The sequence below is a fragment of the Mustela erminea genome, chromosome 10 (assembly GCF_009829155.1).
Source record: "Mustela erminea isolate mMusErm1 chromosome 10, mMusErm1.Pri, whole genome shotgun sequence".
NCBI lineage: Eukaryota > Metazoa > Chordata > Mammalia > Carnivora > Mustelidae > Mustela > Mustela erminea.
Genome location: NC_045623.1, coordinates 8,655,882 through 8,678,394, shown reverse-complemented (window position 1 = coordinate 8,678,394; position 22,513 = coordinate 8,655,882). Strand labels below are relative to the sequence as shown.

Sequence of the window (22,513 nt, the reverse complement as noted above, 5' to 3'; positions counted from 1 at the left end):
AGTGTTGAACCTTTGTCCATTGAATGTAGATACCATTTTTGGAAAAAATGGGATCTGGAATTTTAGAGTGGTTATGCCATTTGGGGTCAGAACAAAACGGCATTTAAAATTTAAATAATAGGGTGCGTGGTGGCTTAGTGGGTTAAGCCCCTGTCTCTGGCTCAGGTCATGATCTCAGGGTCCTGGGATGGAGCCCCACATCGGGTTCTCAGCAGGGAGCCTTCTTCCCTTTCTCTTTCTGCCTCCCTCTCTGCCTACTTGTGATCTCTCTCTCTGTCAAATAAATAAAATCTTAAAAAACAATTTTTAAATAGTAGTAACATACATTTGTAGGGAATTCTCTTCCTGAAAAGTATTTTTATGTCCATCATGTCATTGTTATTTGTATAATGGTTTTGTAAACTAGATAGTTTTTGTCATCACAGTGACACTAAGGATCATTGGAAGGTTGTTTCCTATGTTACTAATCTCAAATAGCAGAATAAACACCTGAGATCTAGTTTTCAGACCCTAGTTCTCTATGCTTTAATACTATGTTGTATTGTATTGACTAATTTTCTTGATGTTGGAAACAGTTTCAAACATATTTTAAGCAGGGACATTGCAGGATAAATTTATACTTTTCTGAGGTAAATACTTGAATAAACCTATTTTGATATTCCAATCTGTGTATATTTGTCAAACCATTTTATTAATTAATCTATTTATATATTTTTATATAAATATATATTTATATAAATATATATGTAATTTATATAATTTATTAATTAATAGCAAATTCTTTTGATTGGTGCTTTCTTGGGTGGAGCAAGAAACCCTACAATGTTCAGAGTCTTTCTGATGCTGAACAAAAGTATAACTAGAACTTTATACTAGTTACCAAAAGTAGCCCCTGCTAGGAATTTTCAAATAAGGTCTGTGGCAGCAGCCCCAAAAGAGCAATGAAAGGGGTTAGAAAGGAACCACAGTTTTCTAAATTATTCTTCCATGCTATTAAATAAAAGTGGCCTTTTGAAAACAATTTTGATATATAACTTCTTGCCCAAGTTTCTGTAATAAAATATTTTTTAATTGCAATGTCATTGGCTTTTCAGCGTGGCTTTGTGACAGGTGGTGCAGATAAATCTGTCAAATTCTGGGATTTTGAGTTGGTAAAAGATGAAAATAGTACCCAGAAGAGGTGAGTAGACATTTTTAAATTTCTGTCCTTTTTTTGGAATGAGAATGGGGAACCACTGAAGGGGCTTTCGACATGTGTATTTCTCTTACGCTCCAGGGGGTTTTTGGAATTTAGTCAGCCTTTGTAGAGCACTCATTTATTTCTTTTTTTCTTCATGCTTTCCATCGTGCTAGACTTTCTGTGAAGCAAACCCGAACCTTGCAACTAGATGAAGATGTTCTGTGTGTCCGTTACTCTCCCAACCAAAAGCTGTTGGCTGTGTCTTTGCTGGACTGTACTGTAAAAATTTTCTACGTTGACACTTTAAAGGTACAGTGATTATGCCTGGAAATAGTTTCTGTCTTTCTCACTGACCATGGGTTGAGATTGGAAAGTGGCCTTGACTGTGCCTAGCTATGCTATGTTTCTAAAGATGTATGTGTGAATCAAAACATTGTAGGTGTACTAGGAAAGCAAGACTTTTTAAAGAACCCTTTGGCTCATAAATTTTGCTTAAAGCAAGTTGTATTTCGTAATCTCAGAAAATCTGTAGACAGAACATCCTGTGGCAGCCAGGAGTAGAAGAACATTACTGCGTCTCCTGAGCAGTGATTCTGCACTTGGCTGGACACCAGAATCATTTGGGTTGCTTTTAAAAATTATAGATTACTGGGCCCTAGGCCCAGAGTCCGGAGGACTGCAGTAGGCCTGGGAACATTGTTGGGAAGCAAGTGCCTGAAGTCTTCGCTGTTGCAAAGTGTCACGGCTATGAGCTGCCTTTGGTGGCTTGTCTTCTTTGAAAATATAAATAGAAAGCAATCCATGGCAGTGTTTAGGATTGTATCTTAAAAGTTCTATTTTAGATCCACATATAACAAACAATGCCTGTATCTTTATACACAAACATGAATTGTTTACATTCTTTTTTTTTTTTTTTTTTTTTAATAGTTCTTTCTTTCACTGTATGGACACAAACTGCCTGTTATATGCATGGACATTTCTTATGTAAGTAAAATTTAAAGTGTCTTAGTAACAAGCTGTCTTTTCCAAAGCACCTTCTTCGTTCTTGGCTAGCTATCTTCATTTTAGAGTATTTTTTCATCCTGTTGTATATCTTTCTCCCAAAAATCCATTAAATAATGTATATTGTAAACGTATCTCATGTGTTGTGTGTGTGTGTGTGTGTATTACTTTAGTGCTACCAGGATATGTTCACAAATATCTGAGTTAATCCTTACAACTAACTTGCTGTTGTGGATTCCCCAGATGGTACTTTGTTGTCTAAAACACCATAATTGGTAGAGCACCCTAAAATACAAAAGACTTTTTAAAAAAGGCATCCCCCTTTCTTCTGAAAGATAATTTCAGTGAAGAAGATGGAACTTGGCTTGGCTTTGTATTTGGACATTTACAGTATTTTGCACTACATCTGTACTGTTAGTCTCTTGACCAAAATCATATTTTTTGCAGTGTTGAGTTACGGGTAAGAGTGGGAATAATGTATTTTTTTTTTTTTAAGATTTTGTTTATTTGACAGACAGAGACATAGCGAGAGAGGGAACACAAGCCAGGGGAGTGGGAGAGGGAGAAGCAAGCTTCCTGCGGAGCAGAGAGCCCTATGCGGGGCTCGATCCCACAACCCTGGGATCATGACCTGAGCCAAAGGCAGACGCTTAATGACTGAACCACCCAGGGAGTAATGTATTTAGAGACAGGGTCTGGCCTGTGTGAAAGGACTGCCATCTTTGACCAGTACGTTAATAGTAAGTAGGCAGCGTGAGATAGTTCCAGTGGTCTTGTTAGGCTGACAACTATTTGAATGAGGCATTGACATAAGAAAGATAATAGAAAATAGAACATGGGATAAAAGGCTGGGTAGCAAATATTCTAGTAGATTCTTTCCCAGACTCTCCTTTTCTCTCCTCTACCTTTTCCCCCAAATCCTGTGACAGAGATGAGTTGTTCTTCTCCCTACTTAAGGAAGTAAATAGGTAACAGACACCAAGGCACAGTACTGCCCTATAGCAATATGAAAAATTGGGAGCCACAAGAGTTCTTGCTTTTGCTCAACAAACTTTTTTTAAGGAAATCTTAGATAAAAGCAAAGAAATAGGTGCTCTTCATAAAGATGAAATTTATATTGATTTTAATGTTTCTGAAAGAAAAGGGTTAGTCTTTTTTAATCTAACTGTAGAGTTTCTGATAATCAGGTCAAGTAATGGTTCCCTTTTCTTCCTTGTAGGATGGAGCATTAATAGCAACGGGCTCTGCTGACAGGAATGTGAAAATCTGGGGTTTGGATTTTGGGGACTGCCACAAGTCTCTCTTTGCCCATGATGACAGGTAGGGGCAGTCTTTTCCAAGACATCCTTTTGAGTCCTGTATGTATCATTTCCCCTGAGCATCTGTGTCTATTCAGTCAGAAATTTAAAATTCTAAAATACAAATAACGAGGCATGCTAGAACTATCTTTTTAAAACTGTGTGCGAGGCTCTTCACTAACATGGAATTTGATGGCATTTGATCACTTTTCTCACCTTTCAGTGTGATGTACCTACAGTTTGTGCCCAAGTCCCACCTCTTCTTCACCGCTGGAAAGGACCATAAGATTAAGCAGTGGGATGCAGACAAATTTGAACACATACAGACTCTGGAGGTGACCTCTGGCCTTCTTTGCTTGCTCAGTACTTCAGAACTTTAAAGATCGAGTGATGTTCTGCCATTCAGGTAGAGTAGGTTTCGGTCAAGGAATAAAGTGTTCCCTCTCAGGGTTTCTGTTTTTGTGTCTTCTCTCTCCAGGGGCACCACCAGGAAATTTGGTGCTTGGCCGTAAGCCCCAGTGGAGACTATGTTGTGTCATCATCACATGACAAATCTCTGAGACTTTGGGAAAGAACAAGAGAGCCTCTTATTCTTGAAGAGGAAAGGGAAATGGTAAGGACTCGGGCTTGGTTACAGAATGTGCTGGTGATTGGATGTCTAGTTCTGTTTAGTGTGGCCACCCCTCAGCCAGTGCACATCCAGGCACCCCCAGAAGAGGTTTCCAACACCACCGTCAGCCGTCTCAGCAGGCACACAGACACAGAAGTGCCTCTAGGGGATTGTGTTTTGAAAGAAGCAACTTTTCACTGTCTCCTTTCACTTCGTGTGGAGACCATGGTTGTTGTTCTAGATTAATTTATATATGTCTTTTGCAGCAAAGGGAAGCAGAATATGAGGAGAGTGTGGCCAAAGAAGACCAACCAGTAGTAAGTAAATTTTGGGGGACCCTGAGATTGTAATTATCTTGTTAGAATTTACTTTAATTTCAAGAATTTCTGATAGAATTAGGATTGGAACCAGATGCCCAAGTCATCATCAGCTGGTGTGGAAAGCAGTCTGTGTAGTCGTGTTTGATTCAGCTGTTTATCCTGATTTTGTGGGACAAATGACTGATCAGATTTGGTATTGGGTGTTTGTCATTTTGGCTTTTTGTTGTTGTTGTTATTAAGGAGGCTTCAGAGAATCATAGAACAAAAATAAAAATCAAAAATTTTAGAAATTGGACATTTTCTTTATACTTTTAGAGAGTAGGATATAGTTCATATTATCTGGTTAATAGTATCTGGCACTTACTAAGTACTCCATTAATGGAGTAAATACTCCATTATCATAACACAGTGATGCCTGTTCTTTTCTGGATATAGGATTCATTTACTAGTTCTTTAGTGCCTGTCAATATTTTTCAAGGATCTCTTTGTTTCTGGCAGGTTCCAGGAGAGACTCAAGGTGACAATTACTTTACTGGAAAGAAAACTATTGAAACTGTCAAAGCAGTAAGTTGATATACATTCTGTCTCTATATCTATGGATATATGCATTTTTAAGGAGGATCCCAACTTTTGAGTGAAAGTTTTTAACAACCAGGTAGCCCTTTTGAGGCAAAAGGTTGATGAAATTCATAGATGGAGCTCAGAACATTGTTGTCCTCCCTTTTAACAAGGGCAGGAGTCGTGCTGAATCAGCACATGGTTTCTGGAAAGGAAAGCTCAATCTCCTGGAAGCAGCACCTCTCAGGGGTCCTGGGGGCTGCCGTACTCCACATGTGCATATCCATATGGCTTTACCTAAACCCAAAACGCCTCATCTTCTCTCTGTAAATTAAACAGAAGAAACACCAGAGATGTTGTCACATGTTGTTCTGCACTCTTAGCACTAATTTATTAAACCAATTCGAGCTAGTTGGTACTTTTCTAGTCAGGCCTTTCAGTTGCAGTGTTCCAGGATGCTGGCGGGGTGGAGGGGCATGGTGATAACTTCTCTCCTTTGTCGCCATCTCCGTAGGCTGAGAGGATCATGGAGGCTATCGAGTTATACCGAGAGGAGACTGCAAAAAGGAAGGAACACAAAGCCATTTGTAAAGCTGCAGGGAAAGAGGTGAGATAGTCTATAAGTTACACCCTGAGAAACACGTCTGTGGAATTCCTGAGATGAACACCATCGCTGTGGGAGTTACTGACTCGGATCAGGAAATGACATAAATGTAATAGTCTTCTCTAATTCAAATAGTAGAAAGGAGTTGAGGGACTGGGAGGAGGGGAGCTGTGTCTTAATAAAAAGCGAGGGGGCAGAAGTCACAGACTGAGGTGCTCAACACGTGGAGCAAAAACTGCTCCTGCCATGGTTTCGGACACACCACAACCGTCACAGATTTCCAAATGAATTCTATTTCCTAAACTCATTAGCACTCTGGAAACTGAAAGGCCTGATCTTGTATATTCTTTAAAAACTGTACTGTTGTCACCCTGCCTGTGACAAGCACTATCAAATTCTTGTTTTTATAATGACTTGATCTAATCATTTCTTCACAGGTTCCTCTTCCCATTAACCCCATCCTGATGGCTTATGGCAATATCTCTGTGAGTAAAGTGTCTACCAGTTTCCCCTTGGTTACTCAGAGGTTACTTTCAGGGACAAGGGAGGGACAGTAGGAAGTACAGAGGCATGATTTGAGGCTGGATGTATTGGGAAATACTTCACCATTAACACTCTCCTTGGTATTGAGTGTTTTAAAAGGAGTATTTTACTGTACCTTCTAAGTCACCCATTTTGGTTGCATTGGACTGGCATTCTCCTATTTTCTTTCTTTCTTTCTTTCTTTCTTTTTATTTTTTTTTTTAAAGATTTATATTTATTTGTCAGGAGAGCATGAGAGCACAAACAGGGGGAACAGCAGATAGAGGGAGAAGCAGGCTCCCCATTGAGCAGGGAGCCTGACGTGGGACTCAGTCCCAGGACCCTGGGATCATGACCTGAGTAAAAGGCAGGCACTTAACTGACTGAGCCACCCAGGCATCCCGCATTCTCATATTTTCTAGTGCTTAGTTACGTTCAGTATCCAGAGCCATCTGAAGATTCTCTTCATCTAAATGAACTTTGAAATTGAGATTTTTGGAGGAAAAGTTGACATAAATCAGATAAAGGAGGAGAGAGAGAGAAATGTATGCTAACATAGCAGTCTCCAGTTACTTAGTACTTAACTTGCACATCTCATTCATCATGGTCATCATGTGAGTCAGTGTGGCCTCATTTTACAAATGGGCAATTGGCCTGACTTATGCATAGAAGGGAACAGAGTTGGGAAATGGTGGAGCTGGATGGTGAACCCACATGGGACAAACTCTAAGCCCGGGCATGTATTGCCATCTTAGTGCATTGTTTGTCCTGTGAGTGGGATCCATGGTTTTTTAGAGGGGAATTAAGGATCTCAGTAGAAACCAAGCTAGAGTATTGCTAAGGCTGTTGTGCTTCCTTCATAGCCTTCAGCTTATGTGTTGGAGATCTTTAAAGGAATCAAGTCGAGGTGAGTTCCAATGTACAATGACTATAATTATAACAACTAACAGCATTTATTGAATGCCTGTCTGACCATGAAATAAATTATAATTCATGGTTATTTTCTTCTGGGTTTAATTATGTCCACATTTTGGTGGAAAATAGTATATTATACTGTCCTTTCTGAAGCAGAACTAGGAGGCTCCTCCTAAAGTATGAAAGGAGATACTTTTAGAGACAAATGAAAGGAAGTCCTATTTTATATTGTAGGAATGAAGTCATCTATTATCAGTCACAAGTACCACCTGGTAACCTTTTTTGGTTGTGTATTTGCTTTGGCTTATTTCTTGTGTATAAACACAGTTGGAATCCTATGTATTTAATTTTATGTCCTTTTCTTTTTCATGAAATACTTCCTGAGCATTTGCTCAAGTTACTAATATTCTTCAAAAATATTCGTTGAATTATCTCAAAACATTCCATCATATGGATAATTATTATTGGATTTGCTTTAATTTTTTTGCTTTTGATCAGTATTGCTTCGGTGAACGCCATAGGAATCTTTGTTGTAGCCTAATAATAACTGATCAGTCAGCATGAGCTTTTGAAAGGTCTGTGTTGCTGAATTACTTTCCAGAAAGCTTATAGTGATTTTGACCAGGCTTTAAAAAATTCTTTGCCAGTTTTGGAGGCAAAAGGTGGTATTGTATTATTATAATTTCTTTCGATTATTAACAGATTTTTTATTTGTTGGCCATTTGTGGTTTTTTCTGTGAATTTTTAGTTATTTGCCCTTTCTTACACTCTTCAGTAGTTTCTTAGTGGATTTTAAGAATTCTTTGTGTCTTTTGTCATATATTTTTAAGATAATGTTTCTTGTTTGTGATTTACCTTTGGATTTTATTTATGAGTTTGATGTTCTGAAAGTTATTTTCATCAAAACACTTAATATCTAAATCTGTCCCTTACAACAAGAAATAAACAGACCTGTCTGAGAATCTGAAACTTCCCTGGAGAAATGTAAAACAAAATTTAAATTAATGGAAGTGTTGTGCATTCGTAGAAGGGAAGATTCTGTGTTCTAAAGATTTAGAAGGTTTTTTTGTTTTGTTTTGTTTTTTTAAACTAGTTATAGGTTTGTGAGTACAGTTGAAATCCTCTTGAGATTTGGAATTGGAGTTGATGAAATGATCCTAGAACTAGTTCAAGAAAAGTAAAACAAAACAAGCCAGAAGATTAAAAAGCTGTGAAATTAGCAAAACTAAAAGATTATAGGGTTATTGTCAGACTCAATCATTAAACAGACTTAAAAGCCCTGAAACAGAATCTCGTATGTCTCAATGTATGGCAGAAAGAAGTATCATATAAAGGTGGAATATTCAACAAATTAGTTATTTCTCAAAAAAAAAAAAAAAAAAGTGTCCTAGCATGCCATGGACCAGAATGCATCAAATAGATTAAAATATTAAATATAAAAATAGAATATTAAAAAGAGGGAACCATCCAGAATATAGATGAATAGTTGTTTCAACCTTAAATGGGTAAGGTCTGTTCAAATATAAAAGTGGGAGGGAAAAATAGTAAAAGATTTAAACACTGAATGTGTTAAGTAATGTGGCATTTTTAATGTTTATTCTCTTCTTCAGTGAGCTGGAAGAGTCTCTGCTTGTGCTACCTTTTTCTTATGTCCCAGACATCCTTAAGCTCTTCAATGAATTCATCCAGCTGGGCTCTGATATTGAACTCCTGTGTAGGTGCCTCTTCTTTCTGCTCAGGTAACAGCCTTTCCTAAGAATACTGTGTGTGCTCGGCCTAACTGCTTTAGTGCTACTTGAACTGATGGTGTCAACACTCTGGGATTCAGAAGTCTGATGTTTCAGACTGAGAGACGGTTACAGGACTTCATTGTTGTATGACAAAATTGTTATCCCGTGGAATCAGTCATGTCCTTAAACAAGGAGAGCGATGGCCCACCTCTTTAAGTCACAAGATGGAACATGGCTCAGGGATGCTTGCGTAAGCATGGGTCTCCAGGTTGCAGTAGCTCTTGTCCTTATCTGTTTGCTGAGAACCTATTACTGAATGGCCAGTTTGTCTCATATGTGGTTTTTTTTTATTTGCTTGTCTGTTTGTTTGTTTTTGACTCTAAGCAAAACAATTGAGTTTTGTCCTCCTAACAGCATTGTAAGGAACAGTGACTTTATGTTTCAGGTCTGTATAGAAACAAATGGAAAAGTAAGGGCATACAGGGAGAGAAGGAAGAAACAAAATATGTTTTTTCGATTATTCTTAAATATGAACAATTCCTCTTAGTGTGTAATTGAGAAGAATGATTTTTTTTAATTTTATTCATTTATTTGACAGACAGATCACAAGTAGGCAGAGAGGCAGGCAGAGAGAGAAAGGGAGGAAGCAGGCTCCATGCTGAGCAGAGAACCCGATGTGGGGCTCGATCCCAGGACTCTGGGATCATGACCTGAGCCGAAGGCAATGGCTTTATCCCACTGAGCCACCCAGGTACCCCAGAATGTATTTTATAGGAGTTTAAAATATACCCTTCTTGTATCCTTCTCTCTGCACCCCAGTCTCCAACTGTTAGAGCAGAGAACAGAAACAGAGAGAACACTCTTTAAAACGCTCTTATGAAGACAAAATACAAACTGATCAGCCAATTCCAAATAGTAAAAAAAAAAAAAAAAAAATCCAAACAGGTATATTTAATGAATTGGTATTTGAATTGATCTATTTTCATGCTTCTTAGTTCTTTGTTCCTTTTATTCCATCAAGATAGTAGCAAAAGAAAGATAATGGTATGTTTCTAGTATTCTGTTGCCCTATTTTAATCCTGAGCCTTACGGTGGTACTCAACAATGTTACTGATAATCTCTTTTCGCTCTGGCCTCTGTACTTTTGAAATCAGGGTTACTGATTCTAAGTGAGACACTCTGAGGGCTTTGAGCATGTCGGGGGGGTCGTGGATGGGGAGTGCCATACAGGACCTGCAGCGGGCCCTGAGCTTGAGGATGTGCACCGGGAGGCATGAGTTCATGGATGTCATCTTGGATTCTAGGTCGGAGTCTGACACTGATCAGGAACTCCTTTTTGCTGAGGCTTCACTAGAAATATTAATAAACTTTAGTTGAGTTAGCATTTCTTAGAGTGCTCATTTCTCTCTGAGTGCTCCATAAAATACTATTGTCAGAGTCTGTGGCCACATGGTAGATGGCTGTGCAAAGAGCCAGCTTTGCAAATGAGTCAAATATGTCATAACTTACGATAGTAGTGTTAAAATTAACATCAGATAAAACTGAGTAACAGAGGAGAAATATCTTTAGCTGTTTTTTGCCAGCATTTCTGTATTGCCATGATGATAGGGTAAAATGAATCCTTTTGGGTTTTTTGTTGTTGTTGTTGTTTTACTTTGATATTGTCAATTTGCTTTTCTAGAAGGGGGTAAGCAGAGCCAGAACCACTACTTCTCTTTGTAACGTGACTGTTTTGTTTCATATTAGGATTCACTTCGGGCAGATTACTAGTAACCAAATGCTTGTGCCAGTGATTGAAAAGTTAAAGGAAACAACTATTTCAAAAGTCAGCCAAGTCCGGGTAGGTATCCTTGTAGAAGTATAGTAACTAGGGAGAAATCCTGGTGTGTGTGTGTGTGTGTGTGTGTGTGTCTGTGTGACTTAGAATTAGCACAGTGAGCTGTGCCTTGTCTCTGGTGGTACTGACCAGACATCTGTCAGTATCTGAGGGAAGATTTTTGTTGGCGCTGGTAGCAATAGAAAAAAGAAAATAAAACCAGACCAGAAAGACCTTAGACGAGGGATGAGTAAGAACACCTGAAGCATTGGTTCTCCTGACTCACATATACTGCTGTATTGAATGAAGTCAGAGAATGGTCATTTAATCTTTCTTATCTGCTCCCCCCACCCCCCAGGATGTTATTGGATTCAACATGGCAGGTCTTGAATATCTCAAGAGGGAATGCGAGGCAAAAAGTGAAGTTATGTTTTTTGCTGATGCGACCAGCCAGTTGGAAGAAAAGAAGAGGAAGAGGAAAAAGAGGGAGAAGCTAATTTTAACATACACTTAGAACTCAAATGTGGTGCCCTTTTCTTTTTATTTAAAAGGACTTCTAAACAGTAGAATTGGTGTCAACTTGAAAATAACCAAGTAACAAGAGTTTGTTTGGTTACAGAAGGTGTCAGGATGTGGTTCCCAGCTTTGCCTGAAAGCCCAGTGCGGGACTGCTGGGGATGATAATGTAAAATCTTCCCATGGCCCTGAAGGTTGAGCCCTTCAGGAGTTGTTCCATTGTATTCCAGCAGGGAACAATGAACTCTTTTTATTTTTTTAACTAGTTTTTTACTAGAGCTGAAATGAACATTTCAAAAGTTTTGCTTATTTCTGTGATAACAGAAGATTTAATGATGTGTTACTCTTTGTAGTACGTTTTGCCTCTTCAGAGAGTGTCAGGTGCACAATTGATTGCCCTCATCCATTAAATGCAGTCTTGGACTTACAGAGCTGAAAAAGACCATAAAAATTCACTAAAACACCCTCTTTCAACTTTACCTCTTACAAGGGGTTACATCGGTTTATAAAAATATCTAATTGCTAATTTTTTATAATTCTCCAAATAGTTGTTTCTAATTAAACTGTAGTCAAGCTGAGATGCCTTGCCAGGCTTCTGGGTGATTGATGCGATATAAATACATACATACATATGTACATGCATGGTAAGAATTTGGGGAGGTGGGAATATCCTAGAAGAAATGGACACATTCCCATGGGCCTGACTTCTGTTCGTTGGAAGTTTTTAAGTTACTGCCCCAACCTTGTTGCAGTTCTGTGCAGACTTCTGTGTCCTTTTTTTGATGTTTTTTTAAAAGATTTATCTAAATTCCAGTTAGTTAATATATACTGTAATATTAGAGGCACACGCCCAGCACATCGATTCAACACTTCCATATAACATCTGGTGCTCATCACACGTGCCTTCCTTAATCCTCATTACCTGTTTAGCCCATCCCCCCACCCACCTCCTCTCCAGTAACCATCAGTTTATTCTCTGTAGTTAAGAATCTGTTTTTCTTGGTTTGTCTCTCTCCCCCCCCACCCTTTGCTCTTTTGTTTTTTTCTTAAATTTCACATATGAGTGAAATCATATGGTATCTGTCTTTCTCTGACTTAATTTCACTTAGAATTATACTGGCTGGCTCCATCCACATCATGGCAAATGGCAAGATTTCATTCTTTTTTATGGCTGAGTAATATTCCATTGTGTGTGTGTATACTACATCTTATTCATTCATCAGTGGATGGACATGTGACCACATGTGGTCTGTTTCCCTATTTGATTGTTGTAGATAATGCTGCTATAAACCGCTGAAGGTGCATATATCCTTTTGAATTAGTATTTTTGTATCCTTTGGGTATATACCCAGTAGTGCAATTGCTGGATCATAGAGTAGTTCTGTTTTTAATTTTTTGAGGAAGCTCCATGCTGTTTTCCAGAGTGGCTGCACCAGCTGGCATTCCCACCAGCAGGGCAAGAGAGTTCTCCTTTCTCCACATCCTTGCCAACACTTGTTTCTTGTGTTGTTGATTTTATCGATTCTGGCAGGTGTGAGGTAATACCTCATTGTGGTTTTGATTTGCATTTCTTTGATGGTAAGTGATGTCGAGCATCTTTTCATCTATCTGTTGGCCAACTATGTCTTCTTTGGAAAACTATTCATGTCTTCTGTACGTTTTTAAATTGGATTAGTTGTTTTGGGGTGTTGAATTTGGTAAATTCTTTATGTATTTGGATATTAACCCTTTATCAGATATGTCACTTGCGGGGTGCCTGGGTGGCTCAGTGGGTTGAGCCGCTGCCTTCGGCTCAGGTCATGATCTTAGGGTCCTGGGATCGAGTCCCACATCGGGCTCTCTGCTCAGCAGGAAGCTTGCTTCCCTTCCTCTCTCTCTGCCTGCCTCTCTGTCTACTGTGATCTCTGTCTGTCAAATAAATAAATAAATAAAATCTTTAAAAAAAAAAAAAGATATGTCACTTGCAAATATCTTCTCCCATTTTATTGCCCTTTAGTTTTGTCAACTGTTTTCTTTACAGTGCAGAACCTTTTTATTTTGATGAAGTCCCAATAGTTTATTTTTGCTTTTATTTTCCTAGCCTCAGGAGCAATATCTAGAAGTTGCTATGGCCAGTGTCAAAAGAGGTTACTGCCTGTGTCCTCCAGGATTTTGATGGTTTCCTGTCTCACATTTAGGTCCTTAATCCATTTTGAATAGATTTTTATGTTTGATTTAAGGAAGTGGTCTAGTTTCTTTCTTTTGCATGCTTCTGTTTGGTTTTCCCAACACCACTTTTTAAAGAGACTATCTTTTTGACATCAGATATTCTTTCCTGCTTTGTCAAAGATTAATTGACCATATAGTTGTGGGTCTGTTTCTGGGTTTTCTTTTCTCTTGTTCTATGTGTCTATTTTTGTGCCAGTACCATACCTACGTATCTTGGTTTTGGTGCAATTGTAAACGGGATTGGTTCCTTGATTTCTCTTTCTCCTGCTTCATTACTAGTGTATAGAAATGCAACAGATTTCTGTATATTGATTTTGTATCCTCCAACTTTACTGAACTTGTTTATCAGTTCTAGCAGTTTTTTTAGTGGAGTTTTTCACGTTTTCTCATAGTGTCAGGTCTTCTGCAAATAGTGAAAGTTTTACTTCTTTGCTGCAATTTGGATGACTTCTCTTTCTTTTTGTTGTCTGATTGTTGTGGCTGTGTTGAATAAAAGTGGTGAGAGTAGACATCCCTGTCGCATTCCTGACCATAGAGGAAAAGTTCTCAGTTTTTCCCATTGAGGATGATATTAACTGTGGGTTTTTCATATATGGTCTTTATTATGTTGAAATATGTTCCCTCTAAACTTACTTTGTTGAGGGTTTTTATTATGAATTGATGTTGTACTTCGTCAAATGCTTTTTCTGCGTCTATTGAAAGGCTCATATGGTTCTTATCCTTTCTTTTATTAATGTGGTGTATCACGTTGATTGATTTGTGAATATGTTGAACCACCCTTGTAGCCCAGGAATAAATCCCACTTGATTGTGGTGAATGATTCTTTTAATGTACTGTTGGATTCAGTTTGCTGTTATTTTATTGAGAAATTTTGCATCCATGTTCATCAGGGATGTTGGCCTTTAGTTCTCTTTTTTAGTGGAATCTTTATCTGGTTTTGGTATCAGGCTAATGCTGGTGTTATAGGATGAATTTGGAAGTTTTCTTTCCTCTTCCATTTTTTGGAACAGCTTGAGAAGAATAGGTATTAATCTTTAAATGTTTGGTAGAATTCCCCTGTGAAGCCCTCTGGGCCTGGACTTTTGTTGGTTGATTATCAACCTGCTCACGTTTTCTATTCTTGTTTCAATTTTGGTAGTTTATATGTTTCCAGAAATTTATCCATTTTTCCCAGGTTGTCCAGTTTGTTGGCATATAATTTTTCATAATATTATCTTATAATTGTTAACTTATCGTCTCTCATTTGTGATTTTGAGTCCTTTCTCTTTTTTTTCTTGATATATCTGGCTAGAGATTTATCAGTTTTACTGATTTTTCTCAAAGAACCAGCTCTTAGTGTTATCTATCTGTTCTGTTGTTTTTTTAGTTTCTATATCACATATTTCTGCTGTAATTTTTATTACTTCCCTTGTGCTGGATTTAGGCTTCTTTTTCCAGCTCCTTAGGTTGTTTATTTGAAAATTTTCTTGCTTCTTGAGGAAGGGCTCTATTGCTACTTCTGCTGCATCCAAAAGGTTTTGGACTGTTACATTTTTGTTTTCATTTGTTTCCATGTATTTTTGATTTCCTGGTTAACCCATTCATGGTTTTAGAAGCGTGTTGTTTAACCTCCATGTATTTGTAGTCTTTCCAGATTTTTTTCTTGCACTTTACTTCTAGTTTCATAGTATGGTGGTCAGAAAAGGTAGGTATGATCTTAGTCTTTTTGTATTTGTTGAAGCCTGTTTTGTGACCTAATATGTGATCTTTTCTGGAGAATGTACTTGAAAAGAATTTGTATTCTGCTTTAGAATGGAATGTTCTGAATATGTCTTTTAAGTCCATCTGCATCATTCAAAGCCATTGTTTCCTTGTTGGTTTTCTGTTTAGGTGATCTGTCCACTGTTGTGAATGGAGTATTAAAGTCCCCTACTATTATTGTTATAATCCATATAGTTCCTTTATGTTTGTTATTGTTTTATATGTGGGGGTTCTCCCAATTTGGGGACATAAATACTTACAATTGTTACATCTTCTTATTGGAGTGTCCCCTTTGTTTTTATAGCCTCTATCCATTTTTATAGTCTTTGTATTAAAGTCTAGTTTTTCCAATAGATGGATTGCTCCTCTGGCTTTCTTTTGACATCCATTTGCTTGATAAAAAGTTCTCTACCCCCTCACATTCAATCTGTAGGTGTCTTTAAAATGACCCTCTTGTAGGCAGCATATAGAGGGTCTTTTTTTATCCATTTTGATGCCGTGTGTCTTTTGGTTTAGTCTATTTACATTCAAAGTAATTATTGATAGACATGTATTTATTGCCACTTTATTACTTATTTTCTCATTTCTGGAGATTTTCTCAGACCCTTTCTCACCTTTGCCACTTTTGGTCTCTCTTTTGCACTCAGAGTCCCCTTTAATATTTCTCGCAGTGCTGGTTTAGTGGTCATGGATTCCTTTCATTTTTGTCAGGGAAGCTCTTTCTCTCCTTCTATTCTGAACAATAGTTTTGCTGGATGGAGTATTTTTGGCTGCAGATTTTTCCCATTCAGCACTTTGAATATATCAGGCCACTCCCTTCTGGCTTGCCAAATTTCTCTTGAGAAACCTCCAGCTAGCCTTATGGGTTTCCCTTATAAGTTAGGAATTTCTTTTGTCTTGTTGGTTTTAAAATTTTTTTATCAATATATTTTGCAAATTTAATTATAGCATGTCTTGTTGTTGACCGTTTTTGTTGATTTGATGGGAGTTCCCTGTGCCTCCTGGATCTGAATATCTGTTTCCTTCCCCAGATTCAGAAGTTTTCTGGTATTATTATTTTATTTTTTATTTTTTGGACAGAGAGAGATCACAAGTAGGCAGAGCAGCAGGCACAGAGAGAAGGGAGAGAAGGGAAAGCAGGCTCCCTGCTGGGCAGAGACACCCACCCCCCTCCATGCAGGGCTCAATCCCAGGACCCTGAGATCGTGACCTGAGCAGAAGGCAGAGGCTTAACCCACTGAGCCACCCAGGTGCCCCTCTGCTGTTATTTCTTAAAATAAGTTTTCTGCCCCCCTTTCTCTCTCTTTCTCTTCTGAGACACCTATGATAGGAATGTTACTACATTTGATGGAGTCACTAAGTTCCTTAAGTCTATTTTCATGTTACATAATTCTTTTTCTTTTTTTTTTCAGCTTCATTATTTTCCTTTGTTTTCTTGTTAATTCATTCCTCTGTTTCTTCCAGCCTACTCTTCATTGCATCAAACCTGTTTCCAGTCTCATTTATTGCATTCTTCATTTCTGATTCTTTTTTAACTCCTTTATCCCTGTAGTAAGGGTCTCACTGATATCTTCTGTTCTTTTCTCAAGCCCAGTGAGTATCCTTATGATTGTTGCTTTAAATTCTCCATCAGTTATGTTACTTATATCTGTTATGCTTTTATCTCTGTCTGTGGCCTTATCTTGTTCTTGCATTTGGAATAAATTACTCTGTCTTGGCATTGTGTCTAATCTCTACTTTTTTCTGTGTGTTAGAAAAGCCCATTAGGATTTCTGCTCCTGAAAGTAATGGTCTTTTTGAAAAAGAGGTCATGTAGTGCTCAGAGCTGGTGCTTCAGGGAGTGTCTCCAGTGTGTGCTGCCTACACTCTGCTGTTGTGTTTTGGCCGTTCTGTCTTTTAGGCCAGTCCTCTGTAGAGGCTCTCCTTATTTGCTGTGGACAGTGTTTGGTCCCTGGCCTGAATGTGGTGAGTTTTAACTAGGTATACTCTGGTCGACCTATGAAATGAGTTTTGACACCACTCCACCAAAACTGAGGCCCTGCAGAACTCTAGTGGAGAGATGTGTGTGGGTAGGGGTTTGTGCTGATATTTGGGGGTAGTGGCCCACCACATTACAATTGAGGCAAGCTTGACTAAGAAGGCAGTCCTAAGAGCACAGGGGTGTGGGGTCTGTTGTAAGCAAGTTAGACAGCCAGTGTCAGTGCTGAGCTGCTTCCTTCTGGTGGGTGTGTTTCGGGGCGGGGGCGGGGGGGGGGTGGAGAGGGGGGATTTGGCTCAAGGGAAATGGCACCAGCAGCTCCTTTGTTCTCAGAGAGGTATCTGAATATTGATAATCCGCCCCCTACACACACACACACACACACACACACACACCCCCATATCCCATGCATTTTTTCCAGATGGCTGTTTCCATGCTGTTTGCCCCCAGGTTGTTTGCCTGCCTTCTCTTCTGGAGCACCACAGTACCCTCTGGGCTCTATCCCAGCCAAGCCTGTTGACCTTTAAAACTCCAGGCTTTAAGTCTCACTCTTTGTAAGAACCCAAAGAAATTAAGCCTTCTCATTTTCCAAGCCAATGGCTTCTAGGAAATATTCTCCTGGATTTGCCCCCCTGGCTGCTGTTCTCTCATGCCCTTCTCCACGACCACAGTTCCCTCCCCTCCACAGTAGCCATGATCCATTTCTCCCCTAAAACACATTTCCACACTTCCTGCTTCTTTGATGGGGCCTCTTCTGTCCCTTTAGTTGTGGAGCTTGTCTGTCAGTCATAAGGTTGATTTCTGGGGTATTTATAGTGATTTTATCATTAGACAAAATGAGCATAGGGTACTCCTGCGCCACTGCCATCTTTTCTCTCTGTGTATCTTCTCCAGTCAGGTGTCCTGTGAATTTGTCCATTTCATTTAAGATGCTATATTGTGGTGCCACCATTTTCTTGCCAGTTTCAGAGCTGCAGTTCTTGTGGTGTGGTTATCTGATGGTCCCTAGCCACAAGTCTGGTACAGTTCCTGACCATAACAACACAGTCACTGAAGTAAGGTAAGGAACATGGTGGTATTATTCGTTGCACAGAATATAAGTAAAGATTATTGTAACATAGAGTTCCTGATGCTTAACTACAAAAAGGTAAGAGAAGAGATAGTGGATTCTAGGTGCTTCTCGTCTGAAGAAGCAGCCTTTTCTTTAAGCATCTGTTCCTGTCACTAGGGAGAAGAGTTAGTTACTTATTGAAAGATATCCTAATTCTTTAATGAGCAAAGGCTGGATCCATATCATGTTTGCGCTTGGAAGTGTTCATCAGAAAATAGGAAACTAGCATTTCCCATTAATGTTTTTGATGTTTTCCAAACCAAAACAAGGTCAGGAGGGTACTCTACTTGTATTTAATAAAAGTGTTGCTTTTCCATAGCTTTTCCATTAGGTAAGATGAACAGTAGGGGATTTAAAGTTGTGTCTATCTGGTAGGTATTACACAAACCAAAGAGAAGGAGAGCTTAGGACAGATGAAATGATGTGTACAGGAAGTAACTGAGCTCTAACTTTTGGTCAACATACTTGAATCTCCTTAACCCTAAAGGTTTGAGGTTAACTAGTCAGTTATAAAGTAGATTTTAGAGGCCCCTGTGTGGTTCAGCATCTGACTTTCGGTTTTGGCACAGGTCATGATCTTGCAGTTGTGGGATCAAGCCCCTTGTCGGGCTCTGTGATCCACAGAGTTTGCTTCAGCTAATTTCTCCTGCCTTGGCCTCTCCCCACTCATACTCTAAAAATAGTACATAAAATCTTTAAAAATACTTCTTAAAATTTTTAAGCCAAGCCAGTTTCTAGTCATTAAGTCAGCATTTACTGACTTAGCTGGTCATTGGCTAGATTCAGTCCTTAGTACCAGAATCATGTAACGAGTAACACACCTTGCAAACTATGCAGTGTAGCTGTAGAAGCTGCTGATGCCATAAAGAAAAGCCTCATGAATGGTTTATTGGGCATAGAACATCTAAGCTTTTATATCTTTATATATGTCTCTATGTAAAGAAGGTAACGCTTAACCATTTTGAGATTCCCTGGCTGGAAGATAGGTGCTTGGTGTACTTGGTTATTAAATGGTTTCTCAGTTCAAGTGTCCTAAGTCATAGATCTCCCAAAGAAATCTCTAAATCTGGGAGAGGACGTAGGACAGTGACCAAGGAGGCAGTGGTGTCTGTCGTTGGGCTCAAAACTGTATGTAGGTTTCCACCTCCTTATCAGTACAACTGATGAGCCTGCTCAGTGTAACCTTTCCAGGCCAGCCACAAACTCAGGAAGAAGCCACCTGGCCTACATACACTATCCACAACCTGCCCCCTTTCCTCACAATTAAAGATCCCAAGTTTTGAGATGAGACTGAGGTTCTTAGGAATAACATCACCTTTTATTCTAAGTTCTGTCATTATTTCTGAAATGTAGGCTGCAAGCAGCTCTCATGTGATTTTAGGACTGAGCAAACACTGAGCACACATGGTCCAACAGTCACTGGCCCCCAACCCTTGTTAGGTCACATGGAAGTTGCCCTTGTGTAATTCCTTCCCGTGAGTGTGGGCAGGACCTAGTGACTGGCTTCTGAAGAACAGAATACAGCAAACAATAGGATGTCTGTTCCAGGACTGGGTTATAAAACACTGAATTCTGCCTTGCTCACACTCTCAGGCTCTTCTTGTTCTGATAAACCCAGCTGCCCTGCCGTGAGATTCCTTTAGGAGAGCCTCACGTGGCAAGGAACCACATCCTGCTGACGACTACCTCAGTGGGCTGAAAGCACGTTCATTCCTAGTTAAGCCAGAGGATCCAGCTGAGCTCTCTCTGGATTCTGGAACCACAGAAGCTATGAGATCTTAGGTGTCTGTTGCTTTAAGCCAGTAAGTTTTGGGGTAATTTGTTATGTAGGAACAGATAACTAAGAGAGCTTCTATACAGCGAATTACCTAATGTGATGTTTTGGATTCCTCATCTATAAATTAGGCACATAAGTATCTACCTTCATAAAGTTACTGTGAAGTGGTTACTGGCTGAAACACAAGAACGGTACTCTTGTTACTGCGTGAACTACATGAGATCTAAAACTACAGAATGATTCCAGTACACACACACACATTAGAAGGGATGGGAAAGAAAAAGACTAAAATATTATCTGTTAGCTCTTGGTGATATTAGAATCTTTACACTAGATATTTGTCTTTATAATAAAAGAATAAGTATAGTGGGCATCTTTCAATCCCATTAACTCTAATACTATGAACAGAGGCGTAAAGGCAACATCACTTAAGACATTTCTTCTATTAGGTAGATTCACGAAATTACTTAGGATATATTGGTGCGAACAGGAATTATGTATCTATTCAAACGCTGTTCTGTAGTTCAGAGTTGTCTAGCTAGCGATGTAGATTTCACCATTTCTCAGTTTAGAGTAACTTCCGAAAGTCATAGAGTAGAACTGACATAAACTGTGATTTCACTGGTTCCCAAAGTATATTTTAAGACCTCTGGGGGTCTATAAGACCCTTTTTCAAGGAGTTTGCAAGGTCAGAAATATTCTCAAAACAATATTAAAATCTGTAGTAGTTTGAAGAGTGGTCTCCAAAATTTTACATCTACCTAGAACCTGTGAATGTAACCTTATTTAGAAATAGGGTCTTTATAAAGGTAATTAGTTAAGATGAGGTCATACTAGATTGAAGTGGGCCCTAAATTCAGTGACTGCTGCCATGTAAGAATGTAGTGTGAGGAGACACAGGGAAGGAGGCCATGTGACCACAGAGGCTGAGACTGGAATTGGCGTGATGTAGCTTTCAGCCAAGGCACACCAAGAACTGACTACTGCCAGAAGCTAGGAGAGCAGCAGGAACAAATTCTTGAGCCTCTAGCTGGAACCAGCCCTGAACGCTTTGGTTTCCTGAACTGCAAGGAAATACTAACTTGTCTTAAATCAGGTTGTGGTAATTTGTTATGGAAGCCTCAGGAAACTAACAGTGATACCAGGAAGTGGGATGCTGCTGGAACAAAGGCCTAAATTTGTGGAAGTGGCTTTGGAATTGGGCAGTGAGTAAAGGGAGAATTTTGAGAAGTGTGATTAAAAAGTCTAAGTATCTTTAAATGATCATTTGTAGACATAAGGACTTAAAAACAATTTTGGTGACGGTTCAGAAGGAGGCCATGGAGGCAGCAGAGAAAGTTTCTGTCGTCTCGGAGAATTTCTACATCACCATGAACAAAAATACTGATAGAAGTATAAACATTAAAGGTGCTTCTGGTGCAACCTCAGAAATGAACATGTTGTCGGACACTGGAGGAAAAGCTAAAAGGTGGCAAAAACCTTGGCTGAATTGTGTTCTGCTTCTTGGTTTAAAGTAGAACTTGTAAACAATGAGGTTTCCAAGCAAAAATGAAAGATGTGGCCTGGTTTCTTGCTGCTTATAGTAAAATGCAAGGGGAAAGAAAGAATTTGAGGAAGGAACTGGTTAGAAAAAGGAACTAAAACATGATGAGTTCGAAAATTAACGTTCTATCCATACTGCCAACACATTGCAAAGGCATACCCTGGAGTGGTCACCAAGGATGTGTGTGCTGGAGAGATTAGGTTTATGACCACAGACACAATCAGGCATCTCAGCAGAAGCCAGGAATAGAAGTGCAGTTATCCAGGAAGGATCTGTGGAGAAGCCTCATGTCTAATGATGTGGATCTCCTTGACTTCCATGAAGACTGACAGGTTTTTGAGAATGCTACATGAGCAGAAATGCTGCTGGTTTGGCCTTGACAGGGAGAGAGATAGGACAAGATGAAGGAAGGCTGCCAGACTTCTGGGATTCTGTAAGCAGGAAATGAGCTGCCCAGAGGATAAGACTTTGTCCCAGGCTGAGGATGGAGAGGGTGGGGGCCAACAGGGCTTCTGAAGGCCTGGAGGTTGGGGTTGGTGAAGCCTCTGTGGGCCCAGAAGGCAGATCATGCCACAAATGATTATTCTAAGGCCTTGAAACTTCATGAAATTAGCCTAGTGACTCTATTCCTTCCACTTTCTTCCTTTTGGGAATATCTATCCTATACTTTCTCCACCAGCAAGTGTTGCAAGCTGACAGCTTATTTTCTAGCTCCACACATCCACCAATGGAAGGGAGACTGAGGCTGGTCATACCAGCATCTTACCCATACTTGATTTAGAGGGATGAGAATTTAGGTGTGGGGTTAATGCTGGAACGGGTGAAGAATTTGGGGAATATTGGGATGGGATGGACATATCTTGCACATGAGATAGATAGGAATATTGGGGGATCAGAAGCCAATTACACTGGGTATGTCTCCACAAAATTCATGTCTGCCAAAAACTGTGAAGATGACCTTAAGATGACACTCAGGATTAGGGTAGCCCCTAAATCTAATGAGTGATATTCTTATAAGGAGACAGACAGAAACATATACACCAGGAAGAATTTGAGACAGAGGAAGAGATTAAAGTGATGTAGTA

The 22,513-nt window shown here is 39.3% G+C and overlaps 2 protein-coding genes across 3 annotated transcripts in view; one reads left to right on the top strand and one right to left on the bottom strand.

Annotated features, from left to right (window-relative positions):
- Window positions 1-11,215, top strand: part of WDR3 (WD repeat domain 3) — a 29,172-nt gene extending 17,957 nt beyond the window's left edge. For both annotated transcript variants that reach the window (XM_032360613.1, XM_032360614.1), the window contains exons 14-27: window positions 1,095-1,180; window positions 1,354-1,489; window positions 2,108-2,164; window positions 3,402-3,502; window positions 3,704-3,815; window positions 3,959-4,093; window positions 4,357-4,407; window positions 4,909-4,974; window positions 5,483-5,575; window positions 6,010-6,057; window positions 6,958-7,001; window positions 8,620-8,748; window positions 10,486-10,579; window positions 10,914-11,215. In XM_032360613.1, the coding sequence (XP_032216504.1) occupies window positions 1,095-1,180; window positions 1,354-1,489; window positions 2,108-2,164; window positions 3,402-3,502; window positions 3,704-3,815; window positions 3,959-4,093; window positions 4,357-4,407; window positions 4,909-4,974; window positions 5,483-5,575; window positions 6,010-6,057; window positions 6,958-7,001; window positions 8,620-8,748; window positions 10,486-10,579; window positions 10,914-11,069 (1,308 nt within the window). In that variant the 3' untranslated portion in view covers window positions 11,070-11,215. The remainder of the gene's footprint in view (window positions 1-1,094; window positions 1,181-1,353; window positions 1,490-2,107; window positions 2,165-3,401; window positions 3,503-3,703; window positions 3,816-3,958; window positions 4,094-4,356; window positions 4,408-4,908; window positions 4,975-5,482; window positions 5,576-6,009; window positions 6,058-6,957; window positions 7,002-8,619; window positions 8,749-10,485; window positions 10,580-10,913) is intronic.
- The window catches only part of SPAG17 (sperm associated antigen 17), a 221,910-nt gene continuing 204,719 nt past the window's right edge, over window positions 5,323-22,513 (bottom strand). Inside the window, exon 49 of the mRNA XM_032360612.1 lies at window positions 5,323-5,525. The gene's annotated coding sequence lies outside the window, so the exon portion shown is untranslated. The remainder of the gene's footprint in view (window positions 5,526-22,513) is intronic.